Source organism: Neolamprologus brichardi, chromosome 9 (genome assembly GCF_056152115.1).
Source record: "Neolamprologus brichardi isolate AB-2024 chromosome 9, ASM5615211v1, whole genome shotgun sequence".
In the NCBI taxonomy this organism is placed as follows: domain Eukaryota; kingdom Metazoa; phylum Chordata; class Actinopteri; order Cichliformes; family Cichlidae; genus Neolamprologus; species Neolamprologus brichardi.
Genome location: NC_142112.1, coordinates 20,820,841 through 20,839,531, shown reverse-complemented (window position 1 = coordinate 20,839,531; position 18,691 = coordinate 20,820,841). Strand labels below are relative to the sequence as shown.

The window sequence follows — 18,691 nt, the reverse complement described above, 5'->3', positions numbered from 1 at the left end:
ATACATAATTATCACGTTCGTACAATATATTTATATTGTACGAACGTGATAATTATATTGTACGAACGTGATAATTATGTATATTGTAATAACGTGATATTATGTTGTTCAAACGTGAAAAGTATATTGTACAAACATGATAGTATATTGTACAAACAGGAAAAGTATCTTGTTAGAACAATAAACTTTTCACGTTATAACGTGATACACTTGTATTTTTCTTTTGCCTGGGTGGCAGCTCTACGCTTCCGTACCTTTCTCTCTCATTGTATGTAACTTTTAATTTTGCGTCTATCTTTTTTTATTTTATTTTATTTTTATTATTTATTTTTATTTGAGTAAAATATTACACGAAATACAATCACGTGACGGTTGTTATGGTCGTTTCCCTGCCGTAAAACTCGAACCTCTGTAGGGAAGTAAAACTGTTATGACAGGAGCCAGAAGTGTCTTTGGCGCATGCGTTAGCAGGTTAAGCTAGCCATTTGTCTCCCAGGTTTAAACTGTCGTATGATCAACACCCTGAGATGTAGCGTTTCCCCCTGGTTTCTTGTGTTACATTAGACATACACAGTGAATTAGAAACCTTTGTGTACTGGCGAACATATACTGGACGCGAGAGAACACAGCGGAGCGAAGATTTATGTTTTAATCTGTGGGGAAACCATTTTATGATTGTCAATGCAATTGACCCATAAGGATATTGTCGTCTCGCTAGCTTAACTGAGCTAGCTAAACGATACTGTCCGTGTCGTGGATGGGTTCACGGTACAAATTAGTCGAATAACAGACGGTGACCGGTGCTTAGCGAGCAACATGGATACTGCTGAAGAAGGTAAATTTAAAAAAAATGCCACTAGTAGCTTCTTTCTCATCAATAGCTAGCATTAGCTTCACAAGTGCATCACCTCGCCGACCGCTGAGCTGGCCTGCTAATGGTTAAACTTAGCTGGCTGGATGTAGCCAGCTAAGACGGGAGAAAACGGTGTTTTAAAGCACACGATGTTAGCATGTGGGGATAGTGCAATAAGTAGCGGGGAGCGTAGAAAGGACCAGAATTTACCAGTGATGTCATCACTTTCCTGCTGTGTGCTCTGTTTACATAAGCCACGCTGTTGGTGCAAATATTTTTTTAAATGTTGCTTTTAACTAAATATCCTCTATTACTGTGCATATATATGCATATATGACACCACATACACACCCTGTGACACTTGCTCTCGCGTCTGTTTTGCTAACCCTTGGCGAAGAGGATCAGACATTCATTGAAATTGAAACTGTTGTGTGTTTTTGTTTGTGTGTAGCGGATATTTGTCGCGTGTGCCGCTCTGAGGGCACCCCTGACAAACCCCTGTACCACCCTTGTGTCTGCACTGGCAGTATCAAGTTCATCCACCAGGAATGGTAAGTGTGTTAGGCTGTCTCTTCCTCTTTCTGTCAGCTTTCACTGTGACCTTGTGAAGAAGTAGTTCTCAGATCCTCCCAAGGAAAACTTTCTCTTTTTTATGTTAAACATTTAAAAGAAAAAAAGCATACAAACAGCACGGTAACCATGGTGTAACTAATTAGATTCAGAATGTTCACAGATGCTGCCTTAGTTACTGCAAGACAGTCATTTATTCTTACTTTTCCCATAACTTCTCTAGCCAAGGATGTCAAACATAAGGCCCGGGCCCCAGAATTGACCTGGCAAAGACTCTAATCCGGCCCACTAAAAGGCTTTGGAAACTGTGATTGAGTGCATAACTGGGAGTTACTGTTGGAATTACCCATATTTTCTTCATATAAAGACTTCTCAGGGTTTTGAACATGTACCTAAATGTTTCACATTAATAGAAAGGGGAGTTTCGCTGGTCTGGCCCACTTAAGATTAAAGTGCACTGTATGTGGCCCATGGTGTAAAATGATTTTGACATCTCGGTTTTAAGCTAGGAAGTCTCCTGACTCACAACGTAAACAAGCGGTTGTGAAAGCTTCATTCAACCCAGTGTTGCTAAATCGATGTATTGCACATGATATAGCATTGTTCTTTCATCATTTTGTTATTGTGTCAATATTGTATATTGCTGGCCAATATTCAGTGTTACTCAAGTTATTTTTAACATCATAGTCTTAATTAAAACTAAAACTAAAACGTGGATGTGTGTTTATGCGGGTGTTATGCTGATTAGATTACAGATAAATAGTTTTCAAAAGGCAGTTTTGTAATCAGATCATTCCAATGACATTTATTACAGGTCTTAGGTGAGAAATTTGCATTGTGAAAATAAAAGATGAAGGTATTTTGAAGTTTGTGAGTGTGTAGAAGAGCAAAGCAGAGACCAGACCTGGATTGTTTTGCGTTTTTTGGAAGTTTTGCTTAGATAAAATAGCTCTGTCCAGTGTAAACGCATGTTAATCTTAATGTTGTTGTACTGTAGGAATCGACTGATGGTAATTCCCTTTCATGACCCATATGCATATTAATAATAATGCTACATTTCAGTGTCCCAGTAAGCTGGAATGGTGTTATTATAGACAACATGCTATACTATACAAACACAGATTGTTGTTAATTAGATAGTGTGGATTTTACAATGAAATATTTTTATTACCCTGCAGCTGTAAAAGACTGATATTGTCAGTCTGATACTGAAGTATATTAATACTGGGTATTGTTATTGTAAGAGCGCGGGTGGTGTGAACACATAACGAGGTGACATAGGAGCTTGAACTTGATACCTTAGATTTATTTACTAAAAAAATTGGAAGATTTCAACCACAAGGTCTAATAGGGCTGTGCGATATGACCAAAATCTCATATCCTGATATAAGACACCTATCATCCGATAACGATATAAATCACAAAAATGTAACATTTTCTGTAAATTCTGTGAATCTCAGGCAGCTCGACTTGCGGGAAGTGTTTCCAGCTGCGCGTCGTGTACCTGGAGTCAAGTGTTTTAACCAATGCATCAAATGATACATTTTTAGACATAAGTTGTAACGGCCGCCATTTTCTTTGTGAGTATTTATCACACGGCGTGCTGCGGGGAAAAGCCTATTCTAACGTTTGAGTCTAAGGTTTATTTTTTAGCACCTGACGGCTCCTTCTTGCTTTTTATCCGTAAATACTCTGCATACTATTTCACGTGATTCAGTTTATTTTGAAAAGTCTCAACAGGATCTTGAGCTTTATTGTAAAAGGTTTATATGGAAAATAAACAAGCGGACACGCGATGGTTTTACCGTCGTTGTTGCTAATGACAACGCATAAAAACAGGCGCTTGTCTGTCCTAGTGTGGTTATATTAAATATAAGAGAAAGAGAGAACTTTAAGACATTAATATAGCCACTACAGTGACCATCAAAACGATGAAAAAATATTGCCGTAAACAGTTTATTTTATGACACCACGAAACAAACGATAGCGTAAAATGAAACGATTGATGTTTTTATATCGTCATCCGATATATATCGTTATATCGAACAGCCCTAAGGTCTAAGGTCAAATTTTTCTGAAAATCTTGTGAATGCAAGAATAAAGTGACATTCAAAGTGATTTTATATTTGCTTCTACTAAAAATCCTGGATGAGTTTAAATCTAGTTGACCATGATCTCAAGCTCAGAGTAAGTTTTCTGAAAATCTTGTGCATGTCATAACTTGAGACCAAAGCAATGTAGGGTTTTGAAATTGATACCAGGTGTGTCTATAAGGAGTCTGAGAGGTAGCAAGTCTCACAGTGACAGATTCAGTAGTCCCAGCTGCACTTACATTTTCATTGCATCATATTGGTGACAGTGTTACTACTATTGTAGCCATGGCAGTGGTATCATGAAAAGGTTATGTTGGGTCAACACTTCAGACCTTTGGAAGTGTCTGGACTTGGACTGTTCTTTAAATCTGCACCGTTGCAATCCTTTCTATTGGCAATTGAATTTATCTAACTTAATCCAACTATCTCAAACTGACCAAATCTGAAGACACAGATTAATAAAAAAAAATTTTTTATGGATTATTTCAGGCTTAAAATGTCTTAAATGGGATTTTGAAAGGACTTCTTAAAAAAATCGTGCCACTTTTTGGAACCAAAAATTGGCATGATTTACACTAGGCATTTCAGGCCCTGAAGGTTAAATAATACACATTCTCACAGTGGGAAAAATGTCTTATATTGGGACACACATAATACATTGGATGTCAATTCAATTCAATTTTATTTATATAGCGCCAAATCACAACAAAAGTCGCCTCAAGGCACTTCATAGATACAGAGAAAAACCCAACAATCATATGATTGTAACACATGAATATGTGTATGAAGCTGTTTTTCAATCCAGTCATTATTCATGTGCTCAAAATGTGAAAATAGAGCACAAATATTACATTGTTTTCATCAGTTTTCTTCATTCTTTAAATGTCATTTTACAGTTTGGTCCAGTGGCTGAAGCACAGCAGGAAGGAGTACTGTGAATTATGCAAGCACAGATTTGCTTTCACACCAAGTAAGTCCTTGTGACGTTAACAGATAATCCATTAAAATGCATTTTGTAGCCGCAAGCCTCCAATTTAGCCTTACGGAGGGGGCCATATAAATTGTTGTTTGTTTGTTTTTTTGCATGTGATTATTCATTAGTTTGTGCTGTTTTCATTTAGTGTTACAGAATAATCTAAATAACTGCTATTAGCGAAAAAAGAAAATGACCAAGCACAAAAGATAATTTGACTCTGGTTCACTCTTTCCCATCTGTCCTCTTCAGTCTACTCCCCAGACATGCCCTCACGTCTGCCCATCCAGGACATTTGTGCCGGCCTTCTTACCAGTGTGGGCACTGCCATTCGCTACTGGTTCCATTACACACTGGTGGCTTTTGCATGGCTTGGTGTTGTTCCTCTCACTGCATGTAAGTATCCACAGACATGAATACAAGGAGAAATTATCTTTAAAACCACTTTAAAAAGAAAAAAATTGTCTATCATGTATCAGTTATTTATGAAATCATATTTTTGTTTTAACTTTTAGAAGTACTGTTATTTTAGTGTTGATGACCAACTTATTTAATAGATTTGGGAGCAAATATTCTTTATATGGTGACCCTCTAAATGTTTTTCCTCATCTGCTGTACGTGGAAATGTCTGTGCACTTACACGCATTTACAAATTTCCCCTTTCTGGGGTGTTAAATACAGTCAAAGTAACATATAAGGTGTTCATGTTAGCTAATGTTAAAGAGCATTATAGGTTTAGTGTCACTACATACATAACAAGAAAGTGTGTTCTTTGTTCCAAAACATGTAAATCCCTCTCAGTACTTAATGTAAAAATGTAAGCCTGAACTATACAAATTTTCATACAATAGAAACGGGTAGATTTTAAATGTTTTTTCCCCCCCAGGTCGCATCTATAAGTGTCTTTTTACCGGCTCTGTGAGCTCTCTTTTGACACTGCCGCTGGACATGCTCTCTACGTGAGTGATAATGCTTTTTATCATCAACTGTAGCACAAAATATGCAAAACCCGATAGAGATCAAGATTGTTAGCTTGTTTATTTTCTTTACTGGACAATAGATGAGTAACAGAGGATCATTCCAGTCTTTTTTTTTTTTATTGAATGTGTGCTATTGTTTTTATTCCTACAGGGAGAACCTGCTTGCAGATTGTCTACAGGGTTGCTTTGTGGTTACCTGCACCCTATGTGCATTTATTAGTCTGGTATGGCTCAGAGAACAGATAGTCCACGGTGGAGCCCCCCAGTGGTTAGAGCAGCACCAGCCACCACAGCCCAATGCTGCCGGACAAGCAAATGAGGTACTTTGCTGGACTGATTACTAAATTAGATTCTTAAATGAATGGTATAATTGTGTTTCTTTGAGGTTTAAAATGACACAGTAAAAAAAAATCTGATTTAAGTAATTCACTTAACTGCAAATTAAAAACATGAGCTATTTAAATGCTAACCAGAGTAGCATGGTGCATGCACCTTACACATTTATGACAATGTGTGTAATTACCATACCACATCCTGCTGTAGCAAATGAATCTCCTGCTAATTATCCAACTCATAATCAACTTAAATTATAGTGGTGGGACAGATCATTGAAAGTAAATAGAAGCAAATGAGTAAATGTTTTTACTGTGTTTTGGATGGTTTTTTTAAACCCCTAGCTGTAAAAGGTTGATGGGATATTGTCGTCACCCTGTTGTCACATGTGGGTGAGTGTTTTGGAAACCCAAGTTTGTGATTACAATAAGTTGAGTACTAGATGACATAGGATTTGGAAATTCATATCATAAGTGCAGCTAGTAAAAATCTCAACCTCAACATCAGGGGTCAAGTTTTTAAAAACATTTGTGAATCCAATAACTGGACAAGAAAGTGAACTAGCATTTTCAAATACCCTATTTTAGACGCATCCACTAAAAACCTCAGGATGAATTTGAATCCTGGTGTCAAGGTCAGAGGTCAAGTTATCTGAATATCCTGGGAATGCAGCAAGTTGAGAACAAGGAGACGTAGGATTTTGAAATTCAAACCATAGGTGCAAATATCAAAATCTCAAAAAAAGTTCAAGTCCAGTGACCTTGAACTCAAGGTCAGAGGCCAAGATTTTTTGAGAATCACCTAGAATTGTCAAATTTATATGATGGGTACATTTACTAGTAGGTGGAGGGGTAGCACTGGCAGCTGCTAGTATTTTTATTTTCCTTCAGTTACACACATTGTGGTTGATTGTGTTATAGATAATTAATATACTAGATAACATATCGTGATTTCATTACATGGTAAGTTACTCTGTTTTTTGAAGTTATGCACCTTGTTCCCTCTCCCCCAGGCACAAGCTGCAGGTCAGGCAGCAGCTGGTGATCCCCCTGCGGCCCAGCCAGCACCTGCTGATCCTCTAGCCCAGAATGAGGCAGAGCCCGAGCCTCCTGATGCCCCCCAAGAGCAAGGCGATGATCCAGAGCTGGAAGAGGAGGCAGCAGCTGCTGAAGATGCAGACCCCAACAATGGTGCACAAGGTGGGACTTTATTATTTCTTTACTTAACTTAAGATGTATGCATTTTTTTCAGCTAATTAAAATTATATATTGCAAAAAGTGATTATTTTTTAAGGTAGATTTCACTGTCAGATACATCAGTTCTTAAGTTGTAAAGTTTCATGAATGCAAAATACAAATAATTTCAAAAATGAAACTAAAAAATTCTCTCCGACAGCCCGACAACCAAAAGCATGTTTAGTAATGGAGTAAGAGGTTTCTGCATTTTTCAAACAGCAGGTTTATGGAAATGCCACTAAACAAACCCAAGAGCAGGAGCACTGCCATTACAGCATACAAATGGGTCCCAAAGTGGCCTCATTTGTTTGACGGTTTGCCAAAGCATCACAGTTGATTTGGGAACAATATAACATCATGTCGAATTTTTGCCCCACAGCCTTGAAATCACACTCATTTGTTCAGCTTTGTTAATGGACTGATTTTTGCATCAAGCTAAGCAGAAAACCCTGAAAATAAATTGCTATTGTATTATACATTACTCTAGCTGTTGGCTGTCACTACAGCTAAATAAATTGCACAGAAAAAGCCTGACAGTAGCACAATGTTCATGTCAAACTAACAGATTTTCCCAGAGCAACATCAATAATGTAACAATAACTGTTTCAGCAGAGCGGGGAAAACATTACTTTTCGTTTACTGTTCATAACAAAAGCAGGACAACAAGAAAAAAGTACCACCGCAGAATGATTTGCCTGAATAAACACATGATTTTGTTATTTTGTGACTATGTCTGACATGTAGGGAGATAAACTGATTGTTTTTACATCGATTATGTTTCAAGTTGCTGACTGTTTTCTATTAGTCTACAAGGCTGTCTTTATCTGTCTGTGTAGATGACATGAATTGGAATGCTTTGGAGTGGGACAGAGCAGCAGAGGAGCTCACCTGGGAAAGGGTAACTGCTGCATAACATTTACAATCTCCAGGCACCTATTTATTAGTATGTAGCTGTTGTCTTGTCTCTTTTCATATTTATACACAAACTATTTCAATTTTCCAAACAGATGCTTGGCCTGGATGGTTCACTGGTATTTTTGGTAAGTCCTAATCTAAATAGATTTCTCTAAATAAATCTTACCTTCCGAAACTCAAGTAAAGATTGGTGTCTTTGTCTTGTAGGAGCACGTGTTTTGGGTGGTGTCTCTCAACACACTGTTCATCCTGGTCTTTGGTGAGTAAACTGAAACAATGATGTAGCATAACCATGATCATAATAGTCCTGACATCAAAATGAATCCACCGTATAACTAATACAGTAATAAAAATGTCTTATTTTTTCCCTTTCATTTAGCATTTTGTCCGTATCACATCGGCCACTTCTCTGTTGTTGGTCTTGGCTTCGAAGAATATGTGAGAAAATGCTTCAGTCAATTTATAATACAATTGCATGTTCCTTGATAATATCTTTAATATTCTGATTACAACTTTGTTTTTGTTTTTTGTTTTGTTTTTTAGGTCCAGGCTTCTCATTTTGAGGGCTTAATCACAACAATCGTTGGCTACATACTGCTAGCAATGACTCTCATCCTGTGTCATGTATCCTTCCATCTAAGTTCATAAAAAGCCCTGATGGTGCCTAATCCAAACCTAATCTATCACCCTGGTGCATGCAGGCTGTAAAATAAAAAAAAAAAGTATGAGAAAGGGAACATGAGGTAATTCAGGTCTGTGCAAATAAGAATATATGTGCAGTATTGATCCTTAATGGCTGTTTTAGGGACTGGCTGCTCTGGTCAGTTTCCAGCGCTCCCGGCGTCTCCTTGGAGTCTGCTATATTGTTGTCAAGGTAACATTGAGTGCATTTTTTTTTCTTTGTGTTAGTCATGTTGACGCTGGCCTTGGTGGAAGTACACAGGCATTTTCACTCTCTTAGTATCTAAGATTTTGTTTGCAATCATACAATAAAGATAGCTCTAACCATTGAATAGGTCCCTGGATTGTTATAACACAGAACTTCTGTATTAAGTATTTCATATATCACTACTTGTCACAGAGGTTTTTTAGTCTTTTTTGTGTTTACATTTAATGTTAACTGATACTGACAGCAGCCTTTTCTATCCTTACAGGTCTCTCTGCTGGTTGTTGTGGAGATAGGTGTTTTTCCATTGATTTGCGGATGGTGGCTTGACATCTGCTCTTTAGTAAGAGACGAATTGTTTTCATCACATTTTCACTACATCTCTGTTGCTCTTGGACTTTTTGTTTTAATTAAACTGATTGAGTATTTTAGCTTGGGGGTCCATACTCTAATTAACGTACTTGGCAGATGTGATCGTTAAGTCTGATGTTTTATAGTGATAAATGCGTAAGTTTTCTTCTATCTAAAAGCGTTTTCCGAGCACCAGTGACTGAATATCTCTTGTTCCCTGTGAAATTTCAGTGAATACTCCTATTTTATTCCATTTTCATACATTTTGCCAAATGAGAGGGATGGCTAATACCCTGCAGAGGCTCTGTCACAACACCTTTGAAGTGGCTTTCAGCAGGCCTGCTCAGCACACAGACAAAGCCAGATGCTTTAGCTCACCCAGTTCATACATTCATCAGTGCACACAAAAACAGAGAACAGACTGGTTTGGAGGACTGGGGAGTGAGAGAGTACCAAACGCCTCTATGCTGTGGCTGTCACTCTCTTTGTTTGTCAGAGAGTTTGTTTGTGTTAACACTTACTAGAACAAAGTCTCTCTCTACCACAACATTGGCTTGCATAGTACTTATCCAAATCATTACACGACAGTTGATATATATATTTTTTTCCTGATCCTGTTTTCCAAAGCCAAACAACCCTCCTCACAACAGGTGGCGCAGCTTACACAGCAGAAGGGAACCATGTCTCATCTGCTCTGCAGCTGTTTGCCTGTGAAACAAATTAATTGGCCCTGAAAATGGCCAGTGTGGTGTAAGCAGCTCTTATCGCTTTGCAGTTAAAAGCAGAAAGTTCACATTTTGTATTTACAAGCGAATTTGGTTTCCATTTCAATGCAGTTTATCTGCAGTGTATATATCTACATCTAAACTATTTGTCCTATGTTAGCCTAAAATGTAAACATTATGGTTCAGTACAAACATGCAAAAAATCTTTCTTAGCTTTATATAGCAGAGGGTGAATCCTTTAAAGTATTTACATTTAGAAAAACAAGACGTTTAGAGCAGCTTTTGGGCAAAAACAGGTGATCAAAGCATCATCTTAGACCCTGCTTCTATTTGATTCATCCTGCAGGAGATGTTTGACGCCTCGCTGAAAGACAGAGAAATGAGCTTCAAATCAGCACCTGGTACTACCATGTTCCTGCACTGGCTGGTGGGAATGGTCTATGTCTTCTACTTTGCATCTTTCATCCTCCTGCTGAGAGAGGTAAGAAAAACAGACTCTCAAATGCATTCAGTTAGGGAAACAAGGACTGTGAGTGCTTCAGGTTAATTTTTCAGATGATAGTAAAGAGGAAAAAAGTCTTCAGTGCTCTAAATCAGCGGTCCCCAACCCTTGGGCCTCGGACCGGTACCGGTCCGTGAGTTGTTTGGTACCGGGCCGCGAGAGTTGAGGCTCAGGTGTGAAATGTATGGTTTTCAGGGGTTTTACTGGTTTTCAGCGTTATTTTGTTATCGTTTTTATCGTTAACTCGGTTTTCCTTGGTCTTTTCACGTGTGTTATGAATAAATCTTCTTTTTTTCGGTACCAGTACTAGTTTTATTTTGTTGTATTTATCCGCGACACCTTAAAGGCCGGTCCGTGAAAATATTGTCGGGAATAAACCGGTCCGTGGCGCAAAAAAGGTTGGGGACCGCTGCTCTAAATCATTCCACCTTCTGCCTCCATTAGGTGCTGAGACCTGGAGTGCTCTGGTTTCTGAGGAACCTCAATGATCCAGATTTTAACCCAGTGCAGGAGATGATTCACTTGCCCATCTACAGACACCTGCGGCGGTTCATCCTGTCTGTGGTTGTGTTCGGCTCAATTGTCTTGCTCATGCTGTGGCTTCCCATCAAGCTCATTAAACTATTGCTGCCCACCTTCCTTCCCTACAATGTCATGCTCTATAGGTAAGCAGCGTACATAACAAAGATGTAGTTGACTTATTAATAAACTGTGTGAAACCTGCTGGCCTTTCTATCTGAAATGATCTGAGAAACCACTTCCTGTTCATACCAAAGTGGAAGTATCACCACATGTGAAAAAGCAAGATTTGCAGTTACACATCCACTTGAGTTTATGCTGTTTGACACTTAAAATAATAGAAAATGTTTAGTTTGGTGTTTGTTAGATAAATGTCTGTTTCTTTGTCACTTCTTTCCTCTCAGTGACGCTCCTGTCAGTGAGCTGTCTTTGGAGTTGTTACTGCTTCAGGTTGTGCTTCCAGCTCTACTGGAGCAGGGACACACTCGCCAGTGGCTCAAAGGCCTGGTCAGAGCCTGGACAGTCAGCGCAGGATATTTACTGTAAGCCAAGTTTGAATACACACCCGAGGCAATGATATTTCCTTATATACTCACTGTCTGTAACTGTGTCACCACTTTGTGTTGTCTCCAGAGACCTCCACTCCTACCTCCTTGGCGAACAAGAGGACAATGAAGCCAACCAGCCCGTGAACAACAACAACAATAACAACCCTCCGCATGTTCATCACAACAACAATAACAACCCTGCACCAGCTGTTGGTGAAGGGCTACATGCAGCCCATCAGGCCATCCTGCAGCAAGGGGGACCAGTGGGTTTCCAGCCCTACCACCGACCTCTTCGCTTCCCTTTAAGGGTGAGAAAGGCTTTTTTCATATATGTCTTTAAGGAGTGCACTTTACAGATAGATGTGTAGGGAAGACCAGGATACTGTGGTTCTGAAACTAAACAGCTTTTAGAGATATAAATGGACAGCCATCGTTGACCATGTCTTTGAGTGTAGTCTGTAGTGCTCTAGCATGTCTTTTAGTTTCACTGACAAAGTTGACTGATGTCCAGGTTTCTTCTCATGCATGAATGTGATATAATAATTGAAGGGTTCTTTGTGACTTTCCAGTGGGGGTTTTTTCTCCCCAGATTTCTGATGTTTGCGCTGTTTTAGTGACCACAATAATGCAGAACTATTGCCAGTTGCCAAAGCATCTGTGTTTTTTTTCCTTGCTCTTATTTGTATCGCACACACAGACATGTACATTTGAAATAAAGAAAAAAGGTTGTCTTTAACACTGGAACCCTGAGAGGTTGTTAGTTTTTATTCAAATTACAAGTAAGATTTGACAAAGCAAACCCCTAAACATGCATGCATGTAGTTTTACATATGATTTATATTATTTCATAAAGGGTCATAGTCCTCCACGCTTTAGAACAAAGATAGAGGCTATTTTTACAGATAAAACAAGTCTTAAAATAAAGATGTGTCTCCTGTAATTTGTGGTTTCTGAGTCAAATTTAGAAATCAGCCAACGCCCTAGCAACCATTTACTGCCCATCTGAGCCTGCACAACTCTGTCATTATGATCTTCATCTTTCATGTTAAACACCCTAATCTCTGAGATCCTGTTTATACTAGCCTTAGCTTATGCAACCGGAGTCTGTAAAATAGAGCTTTGACTTTGCAGCATGTCCCATCTTGTAGCTTTTAAACTGAAATGTGTCCCCTTTCCCCCCAGATTGTGCTGCTTATAGCTTTCATGTGCATCACTCTGCTGGTGGCTAGTTTGGTGTGCTTAACCCTACCAGGTGAGATGTGGTACTTTTCATATACACAAACACATCATTTAAAAAGTACAGTTCTTTTTACGGGCAAACATATATATATATACAGAGTTAGAGTTGCTGTGGTCAACTTTTTTTCCTCACGGTTTTGTTTTGTTTTTTTACAGTATTCACTGGCCGCTGGCTGATGTCCTTCTGGACAGGAAATTCCAAAATCCACGAGCTGTACACAGCAGCATGTGGTCTGTATGTCTGCTGGCTTTCTATCCGCGGGGTCACTGTCCTGCTGGCGTGGATGCCACAGGGACGCACTGTTATCGTACACAAAGTCCAGGAGTGGACACTCATGGTGAGCATCAGTGAGCTGACTGGGTTGTTGGCAAACTTCGAAGTTGGGCAGCAGAGGGTTGTGCTAATTGGTTGCTCCCTTTCCAGCTTTGACACTGTGTTTTTGTTAAATGGATGTAACTGAGAATGAGCTCTCATTAGCTGTTAGCCTAAATTACCAACTTGTTCATTGAAGTAGCATTCCAAGCAGATTAACCTTTATAGTGCCGTATATGTTTCCTTATCTGGAAGTGGCATGTCTTAATGATTTTTTTTTTCAATACCCTAATTTGCTTCTGTAGATCCTGAAGACCCTTGTTGTGGCTCTGCTGGTTGCTGGAGTCATTCCTTTGCTACTGGGCCTGCTGTTTGAATTAGTCATCGTGGCTCCGCTCAGGGTACCCTTAGACCAAACACCCCTTTTCTATCCCTGGCAGGTAAGGATTGTATGCATTTTTTGTTTCTTTTCCCTAGTGGGATCTTGGAGGTTACTAAATAGAGCTTAAGGAGTTCTTACACTTATGTTCATCCATTGAACTTGTCTGCAGGATTGGGCTCTCGGGGTTCTTCATGCCAAAATTATTGCTGCCATCACTCTCATGGGCCCTCAGTGGTGGCTGAAGACTGTTATTGAGCAGGTTGGTACTGGACACACCAACTTGTTGATACACTGTAAACATTTTTTACAAACTATCAGACTCTTGACTACATAACTTTGAAAGAGTTTTATTCTGTTGACTCTAGTTGAGTTTGCTAGTCTGTCTTCCCTATCTCTGTCATGTCTGTTTCTTGGAGATGAATTAAATTAACTGTTTAGTACATTATAAAGTGTAAACTCTTTCTCTAGGTTTATGCAAATGGAATTCGCAACATTGATCTCCAGTTCATCATCCGTAAACTGGCAGCTCCTGTCATTTCAGTCCTGCTGTTGTCTTTATGTGTGCCATATGTGATTGCTGCCGGGGTGGTACCGGCTGTAGGTGAGTATCTCTCTGCATATGGATCTTAAGGCGTCACTTGAAGAGTTTCCTAACCAAACTAGGACTTTCTCATTGACAATATACAGCACATTGCAGTCTTAGTGGCAAAAGAAATGGAAATTACTAACAGTTTTCTATAGATTTAAGCTTTTTGTGAGTTCAGCAATAAACCAGGGGGGGGGAATTTTTTAAAGGATGAAATTATAACCTCCGCACTCTGTCTCACTTCCCGTTATTTTCTAAAATCACAACATTTCGGTCCAACCGACCATCATCAGTTACAAAAAACGATGTGTACAGTCGTGGCCAAAGGTTTTGTCAGTGACACAAATATTAGTTTTTGCAAAGTTTGCTGCTTCAGTGTTTCTGTGACGTATTGAAGTATAATTGCAAGCACTTCATAAGTTTCAAAGGCTTTTATTGACAATTACATCACATTTATGCAAAGAGTCAATATTTGTAGTATTGGCCCTTCTTTTTCAAGACCTCTGCAATTTTTCCTGGCGTGCTGTCAATCAACTTCTGGGCCAAGGCCGACAATGGCAACCCATTCTTTCATAATCAATGCTTGGAGTTCGTTTGTCCACCCGCTTCTTGAGGATTGACCACAAATTCTCAATTGGATTAAGGTCTGGGGAGTTTCCTGGCAATGGACCCAAAATTTCAGTGTTTTGTTCCCAGCACCACTTAGTTATCACTTTGGCCTCATGGCACCGTGCTCCATCATGCTGGAAAAGGCATTGTTCTTCACCAAACTGTCCTTGGATAGTTGGAAGAAATTGCTGTCGGAGGATGTTTTGGTTTGGCAAAATTGTGAGTGACCCCACTCTCTTGAATGAGAAGGAGCCCCACAGATAAATGGTCTCAGGGCATGGTAGCCTCACTTTTTTTTTTTCTCCAGGCTTTTTTCCAGATGTATTTTTTGCAGAATATCAGTCTGTCCCTAATGGGGTTTTTTTGTTTGTTTGTTTTGGGGGGGTTTTGGAGAGAAGTGGCTTCTTTGCTGCCCTTCTTGACACCAGGCCATGTTCCAAAAGTCTTCGCCTCACTGTGCGTGCAGACTTGCACTCACACTTGCCTGCTGCCATTCCTGAGCAAGCTCTGCACTGGTTGCACTCCGATCCCGCAGCTGAATCATCTTTAGGAGATGGTCCTGGAGCTTGCTGGACTTTCTTGGGCACCCTGAAGCCTTCTTCACAACAATTGAGCCTCTTTCCTGAAGTTCTTGATGATCCGATAAACGGTTGATTTATGTGCAATCTTAATAGCAACAACATCCTTGCCTGTGAAGCCCTTTTTATGCAACACAATGATGGCTGCATGGGGTTTTTTGTTTTGTTTCTGTTTTCTTTTTTGCAGGTAACCATGGTTAACAGGAAGAACGATGATTTCAAGCATCACCCTCCTTTTAACACATCCAGTCTGCTATTCTAACTTAATAGGCAAGACATAAAGATCTCAAGTTCTGTGCTCATCAACATTCTCACCTGAGTTAACTAGAAGATTGAAATGATCTCTGCAGGGTCTTTTATGGCAGCAATAAAATGCAGTGGAAATGTTTTTTGGGGGTTAAGTTCGTTTTCATGGCAAAGAAGGACTTTTCATAACATTCAGAGTATATGGAAACTGCTATCATAAAAACAGAAGGAGCAAACTTTGTGAAAACCATTACTTGTGTCATTCTCAAAACGTATGGCCACGACTGTACACAATCACTCACACACAATAATATGTTCTCTCCCATTCATCAAGTAGAATTCAATCATCCAATCAGGGAACACTTTACACATTTTTACACATGGATGCTATTAATTAGATAATGAAACTAATAAATGCACTGGTTTTGTAATAAAAGCCTCCCCCCAAAAAAGTGGCAGATTGTGAGCTACCTTCTGATTTCTTGGGCACTGAACTGGTGATAAATCTGCCACTTGGACTTGTTATTGGAGATGTACCATCACTAGGTAATAATTCTAATATAGTTAACACCCAATTTAACATAACAGGTGTCCCCAAAATATCACATTTCTTCTCATCTTGATGGAGTTAATGATAGGAATAATGGGAACTCTTGAAAAATCATATAACTGAATACAATTATGCTTTGTTTTTGCAGGCGTTACCCCAGAGATGGAGATTCTAATGCAGAGGAGAATCTACCCCTTCCTCTTGATGGTCGTCTCACTTATCGGCATCCTCTCCTTTCAGATCCGACAGTTTAAACGTCTTTATGAACACATCAAGAACGACAAGTACGAAACTTTCAGCACTGATCAGTCTGGAGAAAGCAGCATGTTTTTTCTTGTTGTTTTTTTAATAAAGTTTGTCTTATATTGACAACCTCCCCCCCTTTTTCTTTTTCAAATGTATCAGTCGGTGCATCATTATAAAAACAAACTGCAGATTTAATATAGGAGGTTAAACACATTGTTCAGACTTTTAGCTCTAGTTGAATATTTTTGGATTATTGTTTCATACTGTGTGTATGTAGCCTTCAAATTAGAGTTAAGTCCATAAAAATGAATAGTAATAATGCTGTAATAATCTGTCTTTGCAGGTACCTGGTCGGCCAGAGGCTTGTCAACTACGAACGCAAAGCTGGCAGAGGAAGCTCAATCCCACCCTCCAACCCTGTCGTAGAATAAATATTTGTGTCACATGATGCCATGTTTGGTTTTTTTGTTTGGTTTTTTTTTTAACCCATGACCCTGCACACATCTCGTCCAGCCCATGGCCTGTCTGTTTTTCTGTTGTTTTTTTGGGGGGTTCAGCTCAACCCTCAGACTGTAATCCTTGAAATCACCTGTGATTATTGCTGGACTTTATGGGTGTTACTCAAATTCATTTCATCAAAGTCAGGATGGGTAAACTTAGTGTAATAACTGGACAGCTGAGTAATCCCCTCAAACAAACAGAATAGGCAGGAGCATTAAAATGTTCATTTGAAGCCCAACATCTGTATTGAGATTCATGCCTTGCTTTATAAAGTGCTGCCTGATTTAAATGTACATGTGTAAATACTTTGGAAGGAGACTTTGTCTTAAAGGACCGATGTGGATTAATGCAATGACCATTGTACATCTTAAAAGTGTATGTATAATTTATTAAATCAGAATGACAGTTTATTTTCTGTTGCATCTTTTCTTACGGCAGATCAGTGTCTGCGATTGATTAACAAGTAGATCTGGGTTTTATCAAAGGTAGAGACTTTTCTGACTTGTTTAAAATAATGTATAAATTGCTTTGCTCAGACCTCAGTGATTAGATGAATTTAAAAAGAAAAGCCATTGGACCTAATCTTAGAGTATTCACACATTTTGTTGTTATGGAGCCATAAGACGTATGAATTTATCCCATATAACTGTGCATGTGTTTAATATGTGATTAGAGGTGGTGTGATTTTCTCATCCTTTGCTATGAGCGTGGATTTAAGTACAATTCCAAACTTTTCCTTTAGAACACCAGGAATCTCTTCATCTTTAAGTTCTGTGATGGTTTCCACCACATGCCCGTTCTCTTCTGTTGGGAATGTGGTGGTGATCAATCTGTGGCCTATATAGGTGAGCCTCCCACCAGGTCTCAGAACAGTGCAGAGGGACTTGCAGAAGAAGATGGAGCTGGGGGAGGTCTGGTGGTATTGGCACATCTCAGTGAAGTCCTCCTTACTCCGACGTTTAAGGGTGAACTTGTAGATCTCTTTCCAGTCTCCATCTATTCCTCTGTTTTCTTCCTCTTGCCACTCCACAAAGTGCATCTCCAGGTCCTTCCTGATCCGGTACACTCGGTGGCCCTGCTCCTGGGGGTCTTCAGTGTCCAGTGACAGCGGGACACTGAAACCGGAAACCCCGAACCCGACGTCACACAGCCATCGCCGGCCCTCAAGTTCAACCAGTAGGATGAAATGGTCGAAAGGTGGCCCGTAGCAACCCGTGAACCTGTTCTTCACCTGGCCTGAGAGTATATTCACCTGGAAGCCCAGTTCGGTCAGAAGCCAGCGAAAGAGGTTGTTGTTCTCATAGCAGAAGCCTCCTCGGCGATGGTTCACGATCTTGTCGTACAGAAGTGGGAGGTCGAGCTGGACTCGACCCCCGCTGTGCACCGTGAGGTCCTCAAACGGCACCGACAGGAGGTGGCAGGTGTGCAACGTCCGCATCACCTCCAGGCTGGGCTCCGCGGGGCCCGTAAACCCGATGCGAGCTAAATATTTCCCCAAGTCCATTTCCACGGAAGTCATTTTCGCTTCTGGTTATGGCGTTACTATATACTTAAAGCAGATTTATTCCCGTTTTTCACTTTGTGTTTCTGTCCGGCTGTGCGCAATATGGCGTATTCAAGGAAGTTCAAAGTACAATGCCTACTTTAAAAACAAAACACAAAAAAAAACTTATTAAAATCCAACCTAAATAAAACTCACTGCTTTTTATTTCAAAATGCATTTGAAAAAAAAAACCCCAACGGATCAGAAATGTGTTAGTGTTATGAAGCAAAGTGCGATTAAACGATGAAAAGATTTAATGTTTTTAATTTAAAAAGTATGTCGAGTATTTAGTATTTTCTAAGAATTACGGGTAAATAAATAGTATAATTACAATTAAACCACTTTATTATTGCCAACGTATTCATCTTAAGGTTTATTTTTCTACATTATTTAAAATCCATAATTCTTTATACAG

General features: G+C 39.4%; 2 protein-coding genes across 2 annotated transcripts; one reads left to right on the top strand and one right to left on the bottom strand.

Moving 5' to 3' along the window:
* The first annotated feature begins 439 nt into the window (after nucleotides 1-439).
* On the top strand, nucleotides 440-17,143 carry LOC102785503 (E3 ubiquitin-protein ligase MARCHF6-like). Its single transcript, XM_006794642.3, has 25 exons — nucleotides 440-835; nucleotides 1,305-1,404; nucleotides 4,413-4,486; nucleotides 4,742-4,885; nucleotides 5,376-5,448; nucleotides 5,621-5,789; nucleotides 6,815-7,001; nucleotides 7,874-7,935; nucleotides 8,045-8,077; nucleotides 8,160-8,211; nucleotides 8,332-8,390; nucleotides 8,496-8,576; nucleotides 8,758-8,826; nucleotides 9,107-9,181; nucleotides 10,261-10,395; nucleotides 10,861-11,081; nucleotides 11,340-11,477; nucleotides 11,569-11,791; nucleotides 12,666-12,735; nucleotides 12,879-13,060; nucleotides 13,341-13,475; nucleotides 13,587-13,676; nucleotides 13,886-14,018; nucleotides 16,135-16,270; nucleotides 16,576-17,143. Exons 1-25 carry the CDS (start codon nucleotides 817-819, stop codon nucleotides 16,661-16,663), a joined length of 2,748 nt encoding a protein of 915 aa, XP_006794705.1. The 5' UTR covers nucleotides 440-816; the 3' UTR covers nucleotides 16,664-17,143.
* Nucleotides 17,030-18,293, bottom strand: LOC102787971 (arylamine N-acetyltransferase, pineal gland isozyme NAT-10-like). The gene has a single exon (XM_006794742.3). The coding sequence runs from the start codon at nucleotides 18,250-18,252 to the stop codon at nucleotides 17,392-17,394; it is 861 nt and encodes a 286-aa protein (XP_006794805.3). The 5' UTR covers nucleotides 18,253-18,293; the 3' UTR covers nucleotides 17,030-17,391.
* Nucleotides 18,294-18,691: the final 398 nt, after the last annotated feature.

What these genes read in the sequence shown, in the direction of transcription:
- LOC102785503 (XM_006794642.3), top strand. An exon ending in TCATCCTCCTGCTGAGAGAG is followed by an intron (nt 10,396 to 10,860) that starts GTAAGAAAAACA and finishes TGCCTCCATTAG; the next exon opens with GTGCTGAGACCTGGAGTGCT. An exon ending in CTCTTCGCTTCCCTTTAAGG is followed by an intron (nt 11,792 to 12,665) that starts GTGAGAAAGGCT and finishes CTTTCCCCCCAG; the next exon opens with ATTGTGCTGCTTATAGCTTT.
- LOC102787971 (XM_006794742.3), bottom strand. Translation starts at nt 18,252, where the DNA reads ATGACTTCCGTGGAAATGGACTTGGGGAAATATTTAGCTCGCATCGGG.